Source organism: Centruroides vittatus, unplaced genomic scaffold (genome assembly GCF_030686945.1).
Source record: "Centruroides vittatus isolate TY-2023 unplaced genomic scaffold, ASM3068694v2 contig_417, whole genome shotgun sequence".
Classification (NCBI taxonomy): Eukaryota; Metazoa; Arthropoda; class Arachnida; order Scorpiones; family Buthidae; genus Centruroides; species Centruroides vittatus.
In genome coordinates this window covers 2,768,417-2,791,410 of record NW_027122227.1, presented here as the reverse complement: position 1 = coordinate 2,791,410, position 22,994 = coordinate 2,768,417, and the positions used below count along the sequence as shown (strand labels likewise).

General features: G+C 27.7%; 1 protein-coding gene across 2 annotated transcripts in view; it reads right to left on the bottom strand.

Annotated features, from left to right (window-relative positions):
* The window catches only part of Meltrin (meltrin), a 56,759-nt gene that overhangs the window by 9,438 nt on the left and 24,327 nt on the right, over window positions 1-22,994 (bottom strand). For both annotated transcript variants that reach the window (XM_067272025.1, XM_067272026.1), the window contains exons 3-10: window positions 21,127-21,279; window positions 12,351-12,433; window positions 11,769-11,875; window positions 6,532-6,590; window positions 6,354-6,443; window positions 5,212-5,283; window positions 4,955-5,124; window positions 1,714-1,798 (exon numbers count right to left, since the gene is read on the bottom strand). In XM_067272025.1, the coding sequence (XP_067128126.1) occupies window positions 1,714-1,798; window positions 4,955-5,124; window positions 5,212-5,283; window positions 6,354-6,443; window positions 6,532-6,590; window positions 11,769-11,875; window positions 12,351-12,433; window positions 21,127-21,279 (819 nt within the window). The remainder of the gene's footprint in view (window positions 1-1,713; window positions 1,799-4,954; window positions 5,125-5,211; window positions 5,284-6,353; window positions 6,444-6,531; window positions 6,591-11,768; window positions 11,876-12,350; window positions 12,434-21,126; window positions 21,280-22,994) is intronic.

Sequence of the window (22,994 nt, the reverse complement as noted above, 5' to 3'; positions counted from 1 at the left end):
AGGAAAGTACAACTCGTCAGAGGATTTGTCGAAAACACATGAGAGGAAGGCTTTGAGGTAAAAGGTGAGGAGGTCTTGAGCAGAAGGGTTAGTGAGGAAAGAAGACACTTCCTTTTTTTTGGATGAAGAGAAAATCCATTTGCATTGGGAGGAAGATTGTATCTGGAATGGAAGGACTGTTGTTTAAGGAAGGAAGATTAAGGAAATAATTCATACTCAAGTATAGTTTTTCTGTTTTTTTTTCTTGTTGTTGGAATAAACAAGATTCAATGAACATAATGGTGATCCAAACATGTACTCACCTTTGTATATACTGTAATTATCATTATTAGGCTAAGTGTCATTGTAATCATAGTAATTAGTGTACTAGTGTATTAATTATCAAATCTTTGTGAGATATATAAATATTTTTTTTTGTCCTTTAATTTGTATTTGTGTGATATTTCTTTTGTACGGCCCTTGTACTCCTCACCAATGTTGAGTCTGAATCTTGGAGATTCCTACTCACTACACAATAAACAATTTTATATATATATGTATTAAGCTATTTTAGCAGCAAGATCCTTAACAATACAGTTCTGCAGATCATATGAATGTCATGAAATCATGCTAAGAAATAAAGTTTTAAACCAACATATTTAGATTCAAATTTTTGAATTTCTAAAACTGGTTAAAAAAAGAGTCTAATATCAATGTGTCTTAATCTTAAAAAAATTGTTCATTTATTCTAAAGTTATTCCTTGAAAATATTAAACAGATTAAAATGCTTAAAACTAGAAGGCATTTCATTACTTTTAAAAATACTAGGAACTGTACGTATGCAAATAAATGAAAGAATTACAATTCCTGGGTTTTCCTGAATATGAATGAAAGTCCAAAAGTACTGAAATTTGAATTCTTTCCAAGTTTTATATTCCAATAAAGCAATTTTTCTATTATTTGACAATTTCTGGCTCTAAATGTTTCAGTCACATCCAATTTAAACCTTAATAATTTTAAATTATAGAACTGTTCTTTTATAAAATTTATGGAAATTTACATGATATATTCAATAGATACTTTCTTCTATTATTAACTTAAATAATGTGAACTAAATAATTTATAATTAAGAAAATTTCAGGAATAATTTAGCAATTTCAATATTAATTATAAATTTCAAGAAGTATAATTTGATATGTTCAATATGTTTTTGCAATTAATATTAAACTTATTATCAAATTTAAATATCAAAAAATAATTTAAAAAATATAAAACTGCAATTAAAAATTACTGAGAAATAAAACAATATACTTTAACTTAATAGTGATATTAAAGTGCAAATGCATACTAAACAAGAAGGAATTTTAAGATCATGCAAAACTGTAACTAATTATAATGAAGGCTCACCTTACAAATGTAATAATACAAATGGAACAAAGCTATTCTGGCATTGCCCTTTAAGGAAATTAAGAAACTTCTTTGGGAAGATTTGGATCCAGAATAAACAGGATAGTCAGATGATGGCAAGAAAGCAATTACTGGAAAGGGACAGATTAAGAATTGAGGAAGAATGTTAAGGAAAAGGTAGAAAATAAATTAAAATAAAAAAACTGAAGGTACAGTTAGTTAATGCAATGAAATTAAAGTTATGTTCACATGCTTTGTAACAGTGCATTGCAAAAGCAAAAACTATTCCAGCCAGCTTTGCAGAAATATTTTGGTGAATATTCATACCATATTTACTCCTCCAGAATATTCATAAGTACAGATTGGTCCCTTTAATGCTTTTCCAACAACTCCTCCATCAAATGTCATTGCCCTAAATAAATGAATTGAAAATTATATCAAAATTAAATATAAGATATGAATTAAAGTGAAATTAATAAATAAATAAATCAAAAGCATCTATGGATATCAAAACAATTAAATTAAACGAGAAAATACATAATCACGTAATCATTTAATTCATGAAATTGTCCCTATGGTTTTTCCTATATACATTTCTGTAAAAACATGTCAGTTACACCCTCTCTGAAGTCTTAGGACCAGTGTCCTTAGATAAAAATCAGATACTAATTCAGGTATCATAGATATTAATTCCTTTTAGTCTCAATTTTGTTTGCTTATCTTTTAATATCATTATAGCTTCTCCTTGCTGATCACTTTAAAGCAAGGACCATGTAGAGAAACATAGTTCTTATTTCATTGGAGTTTCTCATGAGCATAAAATATGTATTTACATATTTTTGCATGTCTGAGAAAGAACTCTGAACCAGCATAAACCAAGCTTTTCAGAATGAAACTTTCTCATGCTGTTTGTAAAAAACTGTAAAAACACTTGCCAATGACATGATAAACAGATTGCTTCACCACTCTAGATCACTGTCAATATTGTGAAGCCAATATTATTACTGGGCTGAGGTCCTGCCAATCCTACATATTCACTGGAATTAGCCCCAAGTGACTTCTTTCAGTTTCTATAATTGAAAAAGTTCTGAAAGGCAAGAAGGCATGAGAGCCTCACAAATTATTTGACATCTGCCCAAAATGAACAATGTCCATAAAGATGAAGAGAAAGTATTTTGAGCAGGACAAATCTCCAGAAAATATAAAAGATAAAAATATAGAAAAAAATCTAGCATTATTCTGGGAATTAAATGATTGGCCCTTATATTTATCATATGAATCTGCATCAAAATAAATTCTGAAATATTAAAGTACTTTTGTTTTTCTTATTAGCATTATTCAACAAGTAAAGTATTCACATAACTGTAACAATGATCTGCATTCACTGAAATTTTATATCTAACTGATTAAAAATATAAAAGACAGTACCATAAAACTTATATATAACATATTTATAAAGCCAGTACTATAATTTCCTGTGAATAATCTGCAGATTATGTGTGTTTAAAAATCAATTTGAAAGTAGATGTGATTATTTTAAATTAAAATTACAAATTTATCCATTTAAAAAATAAACAAATTTCCTTTGTTTAAACATATCAAAAGCATCTTTAAGAATAATTTGTAAAATCTTTTACACACTACACATATTTATCTGTTGTCATAATTTTTCCAAAAACCATGAAAGATATATGTATACTTCACTCTAGTCACTACTACTTAAGCTTGTATTTTAAAGTGGCCAAAGAGTACTACTGGTTAACTATATGAATATCCATCCTATCTTAATTGAACTACAAAAATTTCAACTGCTTCTGCTACTATTCTTGCTTAACGAAAATTGAAAAAATATCTTTTATAAATGAAAAATAATTGTTTTCATATTAAAAGAGCTTCTTTAAGATAAAAAAAAAACAGGTGTACCTCATTTAGTAGTGCCAAGTCTTTAAAAAAGGTAAGAAAATAATAATTATAAATATGCATAACTTTAAAGGAATTAAAAGAAACTGAATTGAAATTAAAGCAGAATAATGATAATCATATATGCTATCAATAACCAAAACATTAGGTAGCGGCCGGATGGCTGAGCAGTCAACATTAGCAGCCTGCCACCCTGGGGGACCCAGGATCAAATCCGGACGAGTTGAAAAATCGCCAGGAATTTTTCAGGGGGTGGTCCGTCCAGATATGTTGGTCCCCGTCCCTCACCATCCGGCTGCCCCATTGTGGGCCTGGCCGAACCCATAATGGGCTTGCTATAAGAGGCCCTCTTAGTGCCCACAGGGAGGCAAAAAAAAAAAAAAAAAAAAAAAAAGCCAAAACATTAGAAATATCCAATTAGATCCATTCAAAATATTTAGTCAAAAATTTTTGATTTTTTAAAAATTTTCTCAAAAGATGACAGCACAACAGGGTCCAAAATTTGCACAGATGCCATTTGGGTTCATGTAAATGTTTTTGAGGTTTCATTGAATTTTGAGATTAAGCCAGAAATAACAAAACTAACATTTGAACTTGGCACCATATTCAAAAAAATGAGAAAATTTCTCATATTTTTGGGACCAAAATTCATACAGTTAACTGCAAGTAATTTCCAATTTTCTCTTTCTGTATTGGCCTCTTGGAGAACTATTTAGAAATTGACTGTTTATTTTAGCAAATCTTGGTTCTCCACTGGAAATAAGGGCTAAGTGATCAATTCTCACACTTGTGTCATTGGACACTACAAGTTTCTTAATAAAATCAACAATAATAACATTAACAAATTATTTATTTACAATGTATTTATTCTATCTGTTAAGGTAATCATTCTTGTCAAGAGCCATATTTGCTAAATTACTGCTCCAAACTTATCTCAAATTTATTCAAATATCAAGTATATTACAGAGACAAGCAGATGGCCAAGTGATCAAGGTGGCAGCCTACCACTCTGGGAGACCTGGGATCAAACCAGATAGAGCAAAAAATTCCCAGGAATTTTTCGGGGGTGGTCCGTCTGGATATGTGGAGCCCCATCTCTCACCACATGGCTGCCCCATTGTGGGCCTAGCCAAACCCATAATGGACTTGCTTAAAGAGGCCCTTTTAGCACCCACAGGGCAGAGAGTTAAAAAAAAGAATATTACAAATATAATCTACATTAAAATCTCTTTTTATTTAATCTGTTATTTTGGCATTTATTATTTTATATTCTATTAATATTACTTGATTTTAAAAAAATGTATAAGTAAAATAAAATATTTAAAAAATTGTCATTGAGGGCATCATTTTGTATTTTTGACTCAATGCAATTAAGATGATTTCTTCTCAAATATTCCATTTTTTTTCACTTATACTTTGTTTCATTAATTTCATAATTGTAACTACAATGGATTTTTAACAAAAATTTGAAAATTGTGACTTCTAACATATTTTAATATTTAAAAATAAAACTTTTCTTTTAATTCCTTTTTTTTATACTCTCTAACATACATTAAATTACATTAATTAATACAATAAAATTTCATTAATTAATTTGATAACATACAAAAGGAAAATAATTTTTAAAATTATTTCACGTTTTACTCACGTTATCAATTGAGCATTATCATTTGGATGTTCTCTTGCTAGTCGTTCACGACGATAATGTAGAAAATTTGTTAATGTTGCATCTCCATCAGGAGACATACTAATAGGATCTTTTTCTGTCCAAGTAATGACACCAACTAATGCTATATAGATGTTTAATGGAGTATATAACTAAAAAAAGAATAAAGCATGAAACATTAAATAGTATTCTAAATAAAATAAAACTTTTAATTTAATAAATGAAAAAAATTTCCTTACACCATTCAGAATATTTGCTATTTCTTTGCTTCTTTCAAATACACTGTTAACATCTTCTTTTAATTCCTTGTACTAAAATTATATTGATTGAAATAATTATATAATCTATAAATAAATATATATGTATGTATGTACATATTTATTAATTCAAAATAATACATTTTAAATCTGATAAATCAAATTATTTTGTATACATCCCTTTATTTAAAACAAGTAAATAAATTACAAATAATATAATGTAATAATATAATTGTGATTAAATTAAGTTTAAAATCTCTATTCTGTACAATTGAGACAGTTACAAAAAATTCAAACTCTCTAAACATATTCAAAAAAATTATCTACACATGGAATTAGTTAAATAAATTTTTATAATTTTTACATTTTATCTATTATATTTATTCAAACTTTGTAATAAACTTTTACAATTACTATTCAAGGAAAAAAAATCATCACCACTAAAGCATACAGTTTTCTTTAATAATAAAGCAAAGTATATTTCTAAGCTTGAAATTTTTATGAAATAAGGTTAAAAAGTTCAAACTATTTGAAATACAGGAAACAGTATTAAGTAATCAAGTATTAACTAACTTTCTACGTCATCAATGATGACAATAGATTACAAAAATGTTATACTCTCAAATCTAAAATACAATCAATTTCTGACAATTCCAAACTTGTTAAATAAGATACAAATTATCTTTTAACTTTCCATTATTATTTGAAATACACTTTAGATGTATTTGTAGCATAATATAACAACATGTCAACATTTTTTCTGAATTTACTGAAGTAAATTCAGAAAATTCAGGAAAATATTCTTATATAAATATAGTTAATATAATATAATTTGTTTATAAGATGATTTAATACTTTTTAAATATTTCCTCAATTAACCAAATACAACACAATCACAATAACTCCAAATGCTAGTATTATGTATATATAAAATATATTTTATAGTAATTTATAATTTACTTTTTTATTTTTATTTATTTATCATTAAATGTATTTTAAATTTCTCTGGTATTAATGATTTATATTGGTTAAATTAAATTGCTTTTTAAATAGTAATATTTATTTACTACAATTACAAAAATTCTCTCACAATATTCAAAAATCTCTTTAGAATATTTACTCACTTCTTTAAAATCATTTACAAGAATAAGTTCAACATATCTAGAATTACTATCAGAGCCAGGTGGAGGCTGCAAAACTGTTGATCTTCGACGCTAAAAAAAGTCAAATGAGAAATTAAATTCAAAGTTAAAACAGTCAATTAATTTTATTATCTAAAACTATGTAAATTGCTGCACTTACTCTATTTAATCCATCCAATATTTGAGATCTTAATTTATCATTGTAAGATACGTTATAACCTAAAATTTTAAATATTTTTAATTTTAGTTATAACTTTAATATAATATAAATTAACATTAAATTTCAAACCTTGTTAAGTCTTAAATTTAAAAAGTTCTTATGAAAAATTTTCTTATAACAAAACTTCTGATTAATCTCACTGAACAAATATAATTAAACTAAAAAAAATTTTCTTATGACACTAGTTTCTATTTATTAAGTTTTTAAATGAAATTGATTATATTTTTGATAATATAATTTTACAATACAGAGAAATTTGTAGTGTAGCCTTATTGACCATCAACTTACTTAAGCACTTAGTTGTGCTTAATTAATTGATAACAACAATGCTAACTATTTTTTTTTTTTTCAAATTTTTCCCTGTGGTTACACAATTTTTACACTTTCTCTCTAAGTATGTTTAATGCATATTATGTTATGTTTTTCATGGGGCAGCAAGCTCAAGGACAGTTCTGAACACCACAAGCCCTAGCTACACCAATGATTCAATTGCTTTCCTACATTCTCATTAACAAGGTTGAGGCCGACGTTTTAAATGCAAAAACGTGTACGTCGGACGTTCGGCGCCGCTTTCCTGTAAGCCTAGAAGTTTGACAGTGGCATTTGGAATGTCGAGCATGATTCCACTAACTTTCCAAACACCATTGTCAAACTTCTAGGCTTACAGGAAAGCGGCACCGAACGTCTGACATACACATTTTTGTGTTTAAAACTTCGGCCTCAACCTCACTATTAAGTTAGCTATCAATCCAGATGATATCATCTCAATTAGCTTTAACACCAAATTCTAAATAGGACCATCTTGTATATACCATTGGCAAGAAGTATAAACTGAAATATATATTTAAAGATACTGTCAATATTTCTTTGTTAACTGTCATTTTCAGATTTATTTAAAGCTTGTTCTAATTTTTGCTTTTAAAATAATGTAAAACCAATATTTAAATTTAAATTTTTACATCAAAATTAGATTAAAATTACCTTTAATAATTACAACAAACAAACTGTATTAAAATAATAAATTTAGTTTAGATTACTTTTTTAATAAATTAATGTTATGAAATTATAAATTATCTGTAAGAAGTCATGTATCCACTGGTTAGAAATAATTTATTCATTCTCTTTATAAAGAAAATTAAATGTTATCTAAAGAATAAAATGCAATTTATAAATAACAACCTAATGTTTTGGAAACAATTTATTCAATGTGTAATTTTGCAAAAAGCTGGCATTATGGGGAAAGGCATTTATCCACAAATACAGACAGCCAAAGTGTACAGAAATGATAATCTTATTTAACAATTTATTTTATCTTATTTTATTCACTTTTTTTGTACTTTTAGTCATTTTGCACACATTATACGAACACAGCAGTGTGTAACAGTGCTTCCCAAATATAAGGTCATAACTCCAAGTGGGGTCGTTAATTTTTATGCAGTCATGTATACACTTTTTTCATAAGCATTATTCCTCTGCTTAAAAAAATCTTTAAAAATATAGACAACACTCAATCAATTATCAATCATAATCAACAATAAATAGTTAGTAAATTTGTATGTGTTTATTAACAATGCCTCTCAAGTATATAAAAACAAAAAACAAATTATGAAAAAACAATTGTAAAAAAAAAAGTTACAGAATTTTTAAAATATAGATTTCCATATTATAGTTAATCACAAGCACCTATCATTTTGTATAATTTGTAGCAAAACTTTTGCAGGGTTCAAGCTCTTAAAAGACACTTGAAAACAAATCATCCAAATCCCTCAAAAAATTTGAAAAAAAAATTTTTTTGTTTTTTTGTTTTAATAAAAATGCTTTTAAAGATTAATATTGTATTTCCTATAATAATTGCCCACGTAACTTGTATTATGAGATAAACTGCATCAGTTGACCTAAATACTAATATATTAGTTCAAACAATTAGTGGACCCTACATTTTCAACTCAGACAGAATATTTTCCAGGTAGCCTTCATAATTTGTTTCCAGAATATTTTATGACTTGTTTACTGATTTTCTACCTAACTTTGGTAACACTTTTGTTTCCTTCCTAGTATTTATCTTTGAGGGTAGTCCAAAATTTTTCAATGCCACACACTCGAGGAATGTTTGAAGTGTTTTCATCTTTATGCTGAAAATCAAGCTTCACCCTTTCCAACTACTAAATGGTATCTTTCATATAAAGGCATGTTCCTATGTTACGCCAAAATAAAACTATCAATATTGTGAAAATGACATATTTATGATAACGATTCCTTCTTGAAACATTCTTCTAAGTACATTTTACCATTCACAGAACTGCACGCAAAGTAAAGAAGTGACACATTACCAACCTCATATATTGCTTGACAAATCAAATGCTGCTTTGGAAATTTGACTTTTCCCTTGAACTTGTACTTCCCTTCCCTCCCTTGAAAATCCACTTGCTCTAGATTGGAGCTACAGAAATATTTCCAATCTGAAACATTTTGAACACCAGTTTTTGCATGTGTTTTTCTTGGTCACTTGAGTACTTCAGAATTTAAGTTCTTACTCTTGCCACAATTTTCAATTTGTGAACTTTTCCATATTACATACTCTCACATTTTTGCAGAAATACACTATATACTTAGCAAATGATTTGTCATTTTTAATCCTCATGTTGACTAAACAACTAAAAACAAAACTTTAATATATTTTATAAACAGACCACATACCTAGTTAATTAAATATATCACTATCTCCAGACAAACACATCAATTTGATATCTTAATTATTTGCTTATTGGCTATCTTTAATTCTCAGATACCCATAGCTTGTAAATCTCACTCATTATGATCTGTTTTCTCTTTCTTCTTTTGATCTCAAAAGAAGAGAGAGAAGTAGGAAGAGAGGCAGTAAATATTTTATTTTTTCTATACTTTACATGAATATATAAAATATTACTTTAATTTTTACAAACATAATATTTACTTATTACCAAGATTTATAAATTATAATATAAGATGAGGGTACTTCATCACATATTTCATTGAAAATACATGCGTCGGCAATGTCTGACAATATGAAACTTTCAAAAGAATATGTTCTTGTGCTGTTACTCCATCACCTTAAAAATGGCCACAATGCAACAAAGGCTCACAATTTCATCTGCAAGATATTTGGTGAAGACAATCAATAAGCAGACCTGTTACAATTGGAACAAGGAGGAATTTCTTGCTAAAAGACAAACCCCATCCAGACAGTGACTCCACCACTGATGATAACATTCTCCTGCAATTGTTAGATAATAAACCCACAATTAACCATCAGAGAATTAGCACATCAACTTGAGTATTCTCATAACCTGCAAAAATTGACAAAGTCTGATACCACTGCAATAATACACCAACACACGGAGCAAAGATGATCTTAGAGAAGCCGACCAGTTTGAGTTGCCACCAACTGACTACCATCTATTTCACATCTTGCAATGTATATTGGCAATATGGTAATCTATGTATATTGGCAATATGGTAATATTGCCAATATACATAGCTCAAGGACAATACCCATCTGAGAATGGCACTCAAGATTTTCTTTCAAGAAAAACCTTTCATTACATGATTACAGGATTGAAAGTTTGCAGCAAAGGTGATGAGATATGATTAATATTAGTGGTAATTACCTAAAAGACTGAACTGTAATTGTTGTTCAGTTAATTGTCAATAAAGTTTTTTTTTTCAGAATGTCTAACTTTCACCTTTATAACCCGATATAAAGTATAATTAAAATATAAACAATAATCGATCATATTTAATAGATATACACTAATCTAAAATAAAAAAGATAGATATATTAATATATATTAAATCTGAAATGTAGAGAATGATTATCTATTAAAGTGTAATTTTTAAAAATAAGTTTATATAATTCATTCCAGAACATATTTAATGGTCACATGAAACTATCTCACAAAATTATTTAAATTTAATTATAATATATTTAAATTGAAATCTAATTATGTTATGTTAATGGATTATATTGATGATATCATATTAATATGATAACATTAACATAATTATACAACATTATGGATCAACACAGTATAATTAGATTTCATTTTGCAGATTAAATATTTATTCAAAAAATTGTGGATATTAATCATAAATTTCATTTGTAATTAATATATGTCAGAATGTAGATATGATGAAGGGTGGTGTTGAGGTAAGACAAAGAATGAGAGGACTAAAAAGGAATGTTCATCAGAGCACAACACAAGTTCAAACTGTAGTGAGGACCAGAGTACCACTTCCCCTTAACACAGTTCACATAACTCCACTCACCCCTCGCATAGCAGAGGAGAGGGCACGACGATTTCAAGGGTAAAGGTCACATTCACAACTTCCTAACAATATATATATTATAAAATTAGTTTTTATTCTATAGACTTCTTATATTTCTCATAAATTATTAGCAAAAATTTATTTTAACAATATACATTCTGTTTTTATATATTCTATTTTCAAAAACTGATAAATACTTAAAAAGAAATAATAATTCATTAGCAATCATTACAAAAATCTAATCAAACAAAAGTATTTAATCATATTTGTTTCACTAAAATCCATTAACTTGACAGAGAATGTAATTTTGATTTGACAATCGTAATCACATTGCTAATGAGAAAAGTCTATCAAATTTTTAATTAATAATTTATTGTAACTTTTATTAATTGTAGTTATAAAAATATTACATTTTTCTAAAATTATTTTGTTTTCATTAATATAATAACAGCAATTGTATACTGTGAAATAAATTGTGTTTAAAATAATGTATATGTGTTATATAGATGATGCTTTTATATCTAAAATTTAAGAATGCCTTCTTTGTTTAACAAAAAATTTTAAAATGTGGTAGATTTTTTATAAATACAGAGATATCATAAAGATACATTCATACAGAACTTCTGACAAGATAAGTATATTTAAATAAAATATATTTATCTATTTAGTATATCTTAAAATGAAACTCAAAACTTGTTGTAATACAGTAATTTCATTAATGCTAAAAGATAAAAATAAATATAGTATTTAATAAATCTTTATAAATTATAAAATTGAATAAATATATCACTTATAATATCTTATTTCCATCATATAAAAAAAAATTAAAACTAGTTATCTTTTAACAGTAATTATCTTTAAAACAAACTTACCACATGTAAGATTTTTTGATTTCCAATCAGATGCTTTTAATAAAAGATGACTGCTGTCATTAACAGGATGAACATAATACGTTTCATTGCCATCAAATACCATACCACTGAAAAGATAATTAAAATGTCATCTGATAATCTTTAATTTGTGTGCTGTGTTTTTTAAAACATCTTAAATGCCACATGTGCATTGATACATTTAAAGGATGTTATCAATATAATCCATATGCACATACTGTATGACCATATGCTTTTTTTTTTACTTTAGAATTTTCCCACAGTTTCCTAAGCAATAGCATTTGCTTTTTGATGTCAGTAAAATTACATTAGAAAATTACTTAACCATTGATGACTTAACATTTGAAAAATATGCTTAATTAAACTTATAAAACATTAAAAACAAGTTTAAAGCTTCAATTTTTAAGTATCTATGACAGCTAAAATTTAAGGACTTATCATATTTTTGGAAAATTATTCGTGTAGATGCTTATAGCTGTATAGATTAAGCTGTTATAGATGCTTAAAGATTGAAACTAAACAATAAGGGCAAGAAGCAATTTTTATATACAGTTTAAAGCTCACCTTATTCCCTTACAAGTACTAATAGCTGCCCAAGAATTAGGATATCCTCTGACTTGACCTTGGTAATGACAATGTCTTCTTGACTTGAAAATGTAAAAAAATCTTATGACTTAAAAGTCAAAAGTAATTTATTTAATTTTAATTGTAAATTATTGGAATGTCACTTAAATACAGTGCAAAATATATCTGAATTTAGTAGTATTTCTTAATAATTTTCAGAATATATTTTATAACAATCATTTATTAAATTAATTTGATTAACAATATGAACAAAAATAATCATATAATATTTATATACTTTTCAATTATGCAATAAAATTTGATTTACTACTGATAAATTACGAGTTAAAGATAAAAATTTGTCACAATACACTTTTACTTAAACAGAAAATTGATGTTACTAATTATCCTAAAGCTGATATCAAAATTAATTATTTATAATACAATATAATAAAATATATTACATTTAATATAGAATATAATAAAGTATTTAATAGTATTTAAATACAATTACTTTGACAGAATTAGAGAAATTTTTATTAATGTAATAAATATTATCATTACTGTTAGTGTATAAATTTTTTTTTAATAATTGAGTTTATTATAGCAATAATATGTATAAAAATATATAGAGAAATGACAAAAAGCTGTTAATAAAGAACGGTAATTAAACAAATTATCTTGTTATACATATTTGAATGGCCATTTTCTTTAATTTTGTCAATAAAAGTTTAATTTTTTTTAATTATTGATAATAACATAATATTTTTTGTGATCATTATATTCGTTTTACTTTATTAGTATGCTAAATAAACTAAAATTTCCTTAGATAATTCAAATTTTGATAATTTAAAGTATTACCATACTTCAAATGAGTACACCTGATATTTTTTTAAATGTTTTTCTTGGATTTACGCATGATTTTTAGTCCTTTATATGCAACTATCAGCATTACATAACATTTAATTTTATCAGCTTGTTTTTTATATAATGTTTTGAATTCTTATATTATAAAAGCATGACAGAAAAGATTGTTTCAACATAATTTTAAACGAAAACAATATAGTGCTGTGCATATTATGAAATACATTTTTATGTCTGTCTATTTTTCTGTTATATAATTACATTTGTCTCCATTTTCTTAAAGTAAAATCAATAATACAAATTACTTATATTCAAAACTTTATTTCTGCATATATCAATAAATGTATTTTTATCTGATCCTTAATTAATTAATGAAAAATTTTCATTTCAAAATATACAGAATTGTCCAAACCTAAACAAAGTTTAATGCTTTATTACACTTAATTAATATGGTTCACAAATCTTATTCAAATATCATTCATATTAGCATTATATTAATATAAAATGCACCAATATTTAAATAAATAAGAATCAATCTTTAACTTCTATTAAAAAATATAAAATTAAATAACAGCATCAGTGGTACACTCAGGATTTAATCTTGGGGAAGCTGAGTAAATGAATAAAAAATTTTTAATGCAAATTCAATAAAATCCCCACCTTATGTGACTGCTAATTCATAAGTAGTAGGAACTAGAAGATATAACACAATATAAATAAAAAATGAATTTTAATTAGGAACAGATTTATATAAAATTTTCTAGTGTTTGTTTTCCTTTTTTTTGGAGGTTGCCAGGGCCCCTTGGCCTCCTCTTGGTGCACCACAGTACAGCATGAAACAAAAAGAAAAACAGTTTTTATGCAGTAATATAATTTTTCAAACAGTTTTAATAATTCATCAAAAATGTAATAATTGTACAGTGGCAAGTATAAGTGTTCTTAAGCTTGCTACTGTAAATTACTGTATGTAAATTATATTATAATACTTATCAAACAATATATAATGCAAGTGTAATATATTTAGTTTTTTATTTTTTGGATTTAAAATTCACAACTATGAAGAAACCAGCATACACACACACAAAAATAAAATATATAATTCACGAAGAAAATCAGAACAAGCTGTATTATTTGAGTAAAAAAGTTTAATAAAATCATCTAAACTTATAAACATTCTGAAATAATCATCATATGAAGAATTTATCTAAAAAGGAGAGGTCACAATTTAGTCATCACAGTTTTCAATGATATTGTTTATGTAGATAAACTTTTGTATAAACCTTTATTAAGCAAAGGAAGAAAGGACACTTCTCAAATGTTTTCAAGAATATTAAAGTTAAATAACCCTGAGCAACTTATGAAAATTTTTTTGCAAAATCTTTTTAATCTGTGGTCTAGCAGCAGTGGATCTGACTGGTAATTGTGGGATTGCTGGTTCATATTTCTGTGAGTAAACTTTTTCCAAATTAATGCAGTTTTTACCTGCTGTTGAGGAATGGAATCATCACTGAAGCATTTCACAAAGCATACTCATAAATCACCTAGAATTTTTTAAATTCAATTTTCTTGAAAGCATTTCAGAAGCACTCTTTCCCCTTTAATCAATAAAAGGTTCATGCTAAAACTTATCAACATAAACAATATCATTGAAAACTGTGATGAACACATCATGATCTCCCCTTGTAAATAAACAAAATAAATTACATAATTTTTTTCACTATAAAAATATTCTTGATCTTTATTGTAAAATTAAAAAGAATTATTCTAGAATGAAAAGTTTTCTTCAAAACATCAATTTTGTAAAATCAACTTTTAATATGAATATATTAAAATCTTTTGAGAAAAATCTTACAATAATTAGATTTCTAAATTTTCTAGATTTACAAGTAAATCTTTTTAAGAAATCTGAAGAATTTCTTTACATTAATAGAGTAATTAATGAATTATATATATTTGATATAGTAGACAAGATTAATAAGCATTATATCAAATACAGGTATACCTCGCCTTACGTCAGTAATTGGTTCCAGGAGAGGCGACGTGAGTCGAATTTACTTGCCACTAGGCTAAACCACAAATTACCATTTGCAGTTCTGCATTTTATTTATAAATGCATTTTTAATAATATATGGTTAATAAGATTCTATTTTAAGCTTACAAACAAATACATTTTAGTTTTTAATATAGTACAGAAAAAAGTATTCTAAATTTACGAATGCACGTACAGTACATGTTTACAATTTGGCAATGTTTACAGTACATCACAGACTCTTTATCTGTGAATGTGCTTTCTCTAAGACATTATAAAATAAGATGATTTTTTAAGGTTAAATAACAAATACAATTATTAAAATTATTTTGCGATAGTAGAAAATAAACTAATTTATGTTAAATTTACCAATATTGAGTGGCGCTGACAATGACGCCAAATGGTAGATATTGGAACTACCGTGTAAAACGCCAATAATGAGCACTTAAAGACCGCTAAATAAGACGACAACACAGAAACACAGATGTTTTCATGTTTCGTTCTCTAGGATTTATGATGATCATATTAATATTTACTGTAAATGTACATATTTTAATATGATTTTTATGTGCTTTTAACGCTTTTCTAGTGATAATAAGACTTCAATATTTGTGGCGGACGGACGTAAAGTCGAATAAAATGACTTACATTTGATTTTTATTTTTCCATATACTTTTTTGACAAACGACCTATAATCAAGAACGATGTAACTTAAGATATACCTGTATTCTTTAAAATCTCACTGATTGTTTATTATAATATTCTAAAATAATGATGGCATACACCAATATGAAAAAAATTATGAACATAATGATGCAGTTTGTTGATATTAAATTTACAAAAAAATGTAATAAAATATTTAAAATTTTCAAAATGTCATCAGTTATCATCAGAAACTGAATTTTAGAAAAAAAAAAACAGACTCAATTCAAAAATTCCTGTATGTCAAGTAAAAAGACTTATTAACATATCTTGTGTAAAAATCCATATCTAAGTTATTTTATACACTAGAACAGGGCTGTCCAACTGGCGGCCCGCGGGCCGTATACGGCCCGCCAAATTATTTTTACGGCCCGCGAGTACATTTTACTATGAATAAATTTGTTACTAAATTATTATTATTAATATTAAAATTATTTTACTATGTGAAAATTACGGCCACAATGTTTTCATTAATATATTACGAATATTTTAATGTTTTCTTTTTAGTATAAATAAAATATTTTTTTAATTAACATAAACTGACTTTTCATTTATCAACCTTCTTGGCCCCCGAAATGTTTGGTGAAGAAAATATGGCCCGCGGGCTATGATAAGTTGGACAGCGCTGCACTAGAACCTTGATCATCTGAGGTAATGTGGCCTGGTGTAATGTTGAATAACCTAAAACTTGGATAAAAATGACAACGGCCACCTCAGATTAAAAATTACAAATATAAAAGATTTATATATTATATCACTTTTAAGCCTCCTTTCATAGCTTAGTGAATTAATCATATATAAAAACAGCTTTTTTTACATCATTTATTATATAGTAATTTTTTTTTTTGTGGTTTTAGGCCCTTTACCACTTAAAATGAGCACAAAAATTACTCAGTGTGTTGTTTATGTAGAAGGTCTGTGTAGGTTAGTAAAAGGTGTCCCTAGGTGGGCTCATAAAGGTCCCATATAAGGCTTACAAGAAAGCTAGTCCCTTGTGAGGGCTCATAAATTTAGGTGTATGGGTTGTAAAATAAACTTTATTCTGCATGTTGTGTTCTCTGTGGTGTTATTTTACTTACCAACAATATTCAAAACTAAGAAGAAAACAGACTGATAGGAAAGTTGCAGTATGCAGTTTGTAACCAACCAGACCTAACCCGATTTTTCTGGGTGACTCAGTGCAGCTGAGGAAAGAAAGAGGCAGCAGTGAGTAATCCAGCGATAATAATATCCAGCGGAATTTGGAATAGTATTTTAGGGAAATTGCCACACCCCTAAGGGTAATTACAGCAGCCTTCTGGGAGGACTTTGGCAGAAGCTAGCCCCCATTTGGGATAGAAGGTGGAGGAAATCCGGAAAAACTCCACCTGGCTAGCAGGGAAAACCAAAACAAAATAGTTTAAATAGACAGGGGGTAACAAAACTAATCAGGGGGCATGCTGGAAAATATTACCAGATGAGAAGATAAGATGCTAATAGAGAAGTTGAAGACAAGTTCTCACCATTCAGTCTCCAACAGATGTGTAGTTCTGCATGATGGATGGTAGAAGTGACCTGAAATTGATTTGAAGTTTGTCATTTATTTTTTATTATTTGCCTAGCAGAGGGCTAAGAGAAGCCCAACAGGGTTAGGCAGAGAGAAAGGCACATATATAAAACAGGAGAGACGATAGCAACAGTGGATAGGTGCAGCTGCCCGCTAACGCCATGCCAAGGAGGCACCTACGGGTGGATGAAGGCCACGGGAGGCAAGATGGAAGCCCACTGCCGACTGCAGACGGCAACCCCAGAGCAGAACCGCCGCTGCCAATCAACCGAGGGATACCCATACCGGGATCAAGGCCACTATCCGAAAAGAAGGGACTAGCATAGAAGTCATGGAGGACTGTACACCCGACCGAAGCAACAGTCCCAAAGAATTACAGGACAGGCAAGCCTAGAGCACGAAATTCCAAGCATAACGCCCATCCAGAATAAAGGAGAAAAACCCGACTATCCGCTTACACAAGTCAAAGGGACGGAAGGTGACAGAGAGAAGGCACCTTATAAACAGGGAAATTTAGGAAAGCTAGTTTAATAAGTTAAGAGCTATTTTTGAAGAAAGTAAAGTGTTAATTTACTATAGAGTTAAACAGTTGAAAATAAGCAAAAAGATATACGGCGAGCCCGTCATCCATCAAATGGAACAGCTCCTGAAGCTCAGACAAGAATAAGGGGTACCCAGAATGGGTAAGAGAATAATAGTCTATGATAAAGTGAAGTGATAAGTGTAGATGGCAAGCAAACACCCACCGAAGTGGCTGCGGGAGTATATTATATAGTATTAATACAACTAGTCATAATAATAAAAATGTGTATTATTATAGTTACACTTTAGTATGAATGTAATTAAGTAATTGAAGTTACATAATAACAGATATGTTGAATTTACATATCAGTTCAAATATAACATTAATTGAGTAATAAATTTATTACATGAACTACAGTATAAGAAAGTATAAAACAATAATACTGTATGTATTGCAAAATTATTTTTTCTGTTACCTTTAATCATTCAATTTTGATGTGAGATAAATCATTCATACAAGGTATTAAAGTGTAACAACAATAATTATTATTAAAACTGTTGAACTTATTAACTGTAAAATAAATAGTGTAAAAATGTTCTTATAATGATTAAATTCACTAAATTATAAAAAATTTATTTAATTACGGGCAATCTTCCAAAAAAGGAAATGCCTCCCAGGAAGTCTTTTATGGGAAACTGGCCCCTATTTACATGTTACTAACATAAAGAAAACCTGGAAAACTCCACATGGCCAGCCCATTGACAAGGCACATATCCATGCCCAACTCCTAGTGTCCATTGGTTTTATCCACTCAGCAACTGGTGGGTACTGAATTATAAAGAGGCTTAAAAATGACATACCATATAAATCTTTTGTTTGTAATTTTTAATCTGAAATGACTGTCATCATCCATTTCATCTGAATTTTCAGTTATACAAGAGAATATTGGGCCACATTACCTTGAATAACAAGGGTTCTACTGTATAAAATAGTGTAAATAATATACATATAATTCCTAATCTTAATTATATGCATTTTTATTTGTTTATGAAAATGATCATTATCATCATACAACATATAATAATTTATGAATGTAAGAAAGAAAACCATCTTCAAATATTCCTAAATATGCAATAAAAAGTTTATATTACAAACTAAAATATTAACAAGTACTTTAGTTAACTTTTAACTTAAATTATTCAGATTTAATTACATTTGAAATGTAATGTAACAAAAATATAAAATTTGAAATTAATTAAATATAATAAAGATTTTCAATATAAATCTTTTAGGATATTGAAAAACTTTATTATATCAATATAACTTTTTAGGAAACATAAAAGAAAGAAAATATATTCAGTATTATTAAAATACAAATATTAAAAATCTATAGAAAAACTTTCAATAAACATTTTATCTTCTTATGTAAAGTTATGCATGTTTTATAAAATGTTTAATAACAACATTTAAAAGTTGAATTTTCCTCATCTTTCTGAATTCATTTCTTTCAATGTGATGTCATTGGTATGTAGAAAAATTTTAACTATTTACAGCACAATGTTTCCTTTTACATTTATTTTAATTTATTATGAAAATTTATTATTAGAAGCCTTAAAATGTTTATTAGTCTTGCAATTAAGTTGTAATATATAAATATAAATTTATAATAGTTATACATTATTACACAACTTTTAGCATATTCATTATTATAATAACATAAACTAGAAAAATTTAATGCAGAAACTGTTATATAATAAATTCAGTGACCATTCAAATATTTATTTATTTATTTATATTTATAAAATTTGAAATTAAATTACTATCAAAATATCACAATGGTTAATATATTTACTGCATAAAAGAAGAAAAATTGTTCATAAATTTAAAATGCAAAAGCATGTACTCGACAGTGTATCACTTTTATTTTAAATCTGGAAAAAAATTTCAACAAAATATAAAAATAAATAGGTTTTTCATCATAAATGATGTTTTTTTGAAGTGATTTTCTATATACAGGGTGTTTTTTTTTAAACTGATTGTACTCAGAGACATCTGTAGAACAATCTAACAGCTGGATTGTCACCAAATTTGGGAGAGTGACTAAGGACGACATGGGAAAGAGATTCTGCGAATAAAAAAAGTAGTGCCCAAATTCGCCGGTAGAGGTGGATTTGGCGCTGTTGTAGCGAAACAGCTAAGAATTTGTTGAAGGTTCACAGACTGCACTTGTTGAAGGTTCACAGGAGACCGTTGCTGGTAGTAGCAGCGCCTGGGGAGTGGCACAATTGGAAATGATGCCTTCAACGGTATGGCAAGTTCTGCGAAAAGTTCTCAAGTTCTATCCATACAAGATAAGCCACTTGCAAGAATTAAAACCAAACGACCATGCTACACGGTTGACATTTGCTCTGACATTTCTTGCCAGAATAGATGTGGACGATGCTTGGCCGTGGATAATTCTCTGGGGAGATGAGGGCCATTTTACCTGAATTTAGGTAAAATGTCAGAGCAAATGTCAACCGTAGCATGGTCGTTTGGTTTTAATTCTTGCAGGTGGCTTATCTTGTATGGATAGAACTTGAGAACTTTTCGCAGAACTTGCCATACCGTCGAAGGCATCATTTCCAATTGTCGTGACACTCCCTAGGCACTGCTACTACCAGCAACGGTCCCCTGTGAACCTTCAACAAGTGCAGTCTGTGAACCTTCAACAAATTCTTAGCTGTTTTGCTACAACAGCACCAAATCCACCCCTACCGGCAAATTTGGGTACTTTTTTCTTTGCAGAATATCTTTCCCATGTCGTCCTTAGTCACTCTCCCAAATTTGGCAACAGTCTGGCTGTTAGATTGCTCTACAGATGTCTCTGAGTACCGTCAGTTTAAGAAAAACACCCTGTATATTAATGATTAATTTTTTTTAAAATATTTTTTGAAATAATAGTTTAAAAATTTCTGCTAAGCATAATACAAAAATTTTATAATTTTAAAATGTACAGTACTTGGTTTTCTTCATTACTTGAAATTTAAGAATTTAAAAAAAAGATAAGTTAAACTTACATTACATGATACCATATAATTTGGAAAATATATCAGTAGATACCACAACTTACTTTCAACATAGGTTTTTTTATAACTACACTTGCATTCAGATGATATTTTTCAAAATAACTATCAGGAAGTAGACCCGTATTCATTTTCAAATCCAAAATAATTTGACGTCCTAAATTGTCAAATGTCATAACCAAATTGTCTTCATGTTCTCCCTGAAAAGAAATTTTTTCACATTAAAATTTATAAATAAAAATATATACACACTCATCTGTTCTCATTATAATAATTCATTAAAATTTATAAATATTTTAAAAAGGAAAGGATGAATAACATAACAATATAACATTTTTAAAGAATTAAATATTACTTTAGGAAAAACTTTCAAATAATTTTAAAACTTCATAATTTCTCTTGAGTTACATGATAAATGATTAAATTATAACAATATTTTGTAAAATAATATGCATTAAACTACAGGAAAAAAAAGAATGATAACAATTAACTTTTTTATAATTATTTTTTAACAAAAGTTATCACATGCCAAAGTTATCACATGATTCATTAATCAAAATAAAGGCAATTTCGCAGCAGAATTGATTGATTCTTCCATAAATAGTATCATAAATCCATGAAGAATTTATCCAAACTATTTTTTAAAGATTTAAAAACTTATCAGATAGTTGCAATTTATATGCTTGTTAACAAAGAAAACTATTTCCATCTAATTATCTTTGTGTATTATATTAAAGTATAAAAATAAACGTTTACTGTTCTATTTAAAGTAAAATGTACCTCATTCCTAATTAGTGCATAATAACACTGACACTGACCTACCAGAAATGTTACCAATAAAGTGTAAAAACACTTTCATAAAAATTGTACGTTGTAAGACATTGTAATTCTTACAAAGTACAATTAATTTTTAAACTGTTAAACAGTTAGCAGGTCAAATTTATTAAATTAATTTAAAAGTTCGATGACTCGTGGCTTTAAAAAAAACTAATCGCAGCAGTATTTTATTACAAACTAGAACTAAATAACGCACTAAAACCTTATTATTTGTTGCGTTTCAGAGTTATTAGAATCCTCATTATGTACTGTAGAAATATACATTACCTAACTTTAAATTACGGTAAAATTAAGATTAATATAAATAATTAGGAAAAAGTCAATTATTTGAAAATTTATTTTTGGAAGGACAATTCTCATTTGTTCCATTATACTGCACACACATTCTCTATCACTTCACGCTTCACGAACTTTTGTCTATTATTTCGTAATCTGCTTAAATTGGTCGCCCACCTTTGGGACGAATAAGAGTCTCACTCCAATAACAACGCTTATAATATCGAAAGGCGCTAGTAATTTATTATTTCTTGCTTTTTTTTAAAGATTTTTCTCTAACTAATTTAGTTTAATTCGATTATTGAAGACGGAAGGGTGGAGCTGCATTCTAGAGTCACTTTTCTCCCTATAAAACCTTACAGACCAACGATTACTACTTTTCCTTTTCCTTGGAACTGCGCTTCTATAAACTTTGGCCGTTGAATATTTAATGTTAAAACGTATAAACTAGGATAAATCGATTGAAAAAGTATTTTTGTCCAGCCAGACGATGACAACATCTACACTATTTAGATATTTAGAATCACTCTCTGTTAAATTTCTATCTTTCGTAATCTTAAGAAGAAAGTGCATTATTCCAATCAAATATTATTATATTCTTATTATTTACACACATTTTTTTTTCGACTAAATTAATGCTCGTGAATTTAAGTGTTTAAACTGTAAGAGTAAGCTCTTGTTAAGATTTGTTCACTCTTATTAGTTATCTGAAGGTGTATCGTGATATACGAAATTCCATCAATAATTCAATTGTTGTTGCAATTAACAAAACATTTAAAGCTTTTAGTCGTTTTTGAATTAA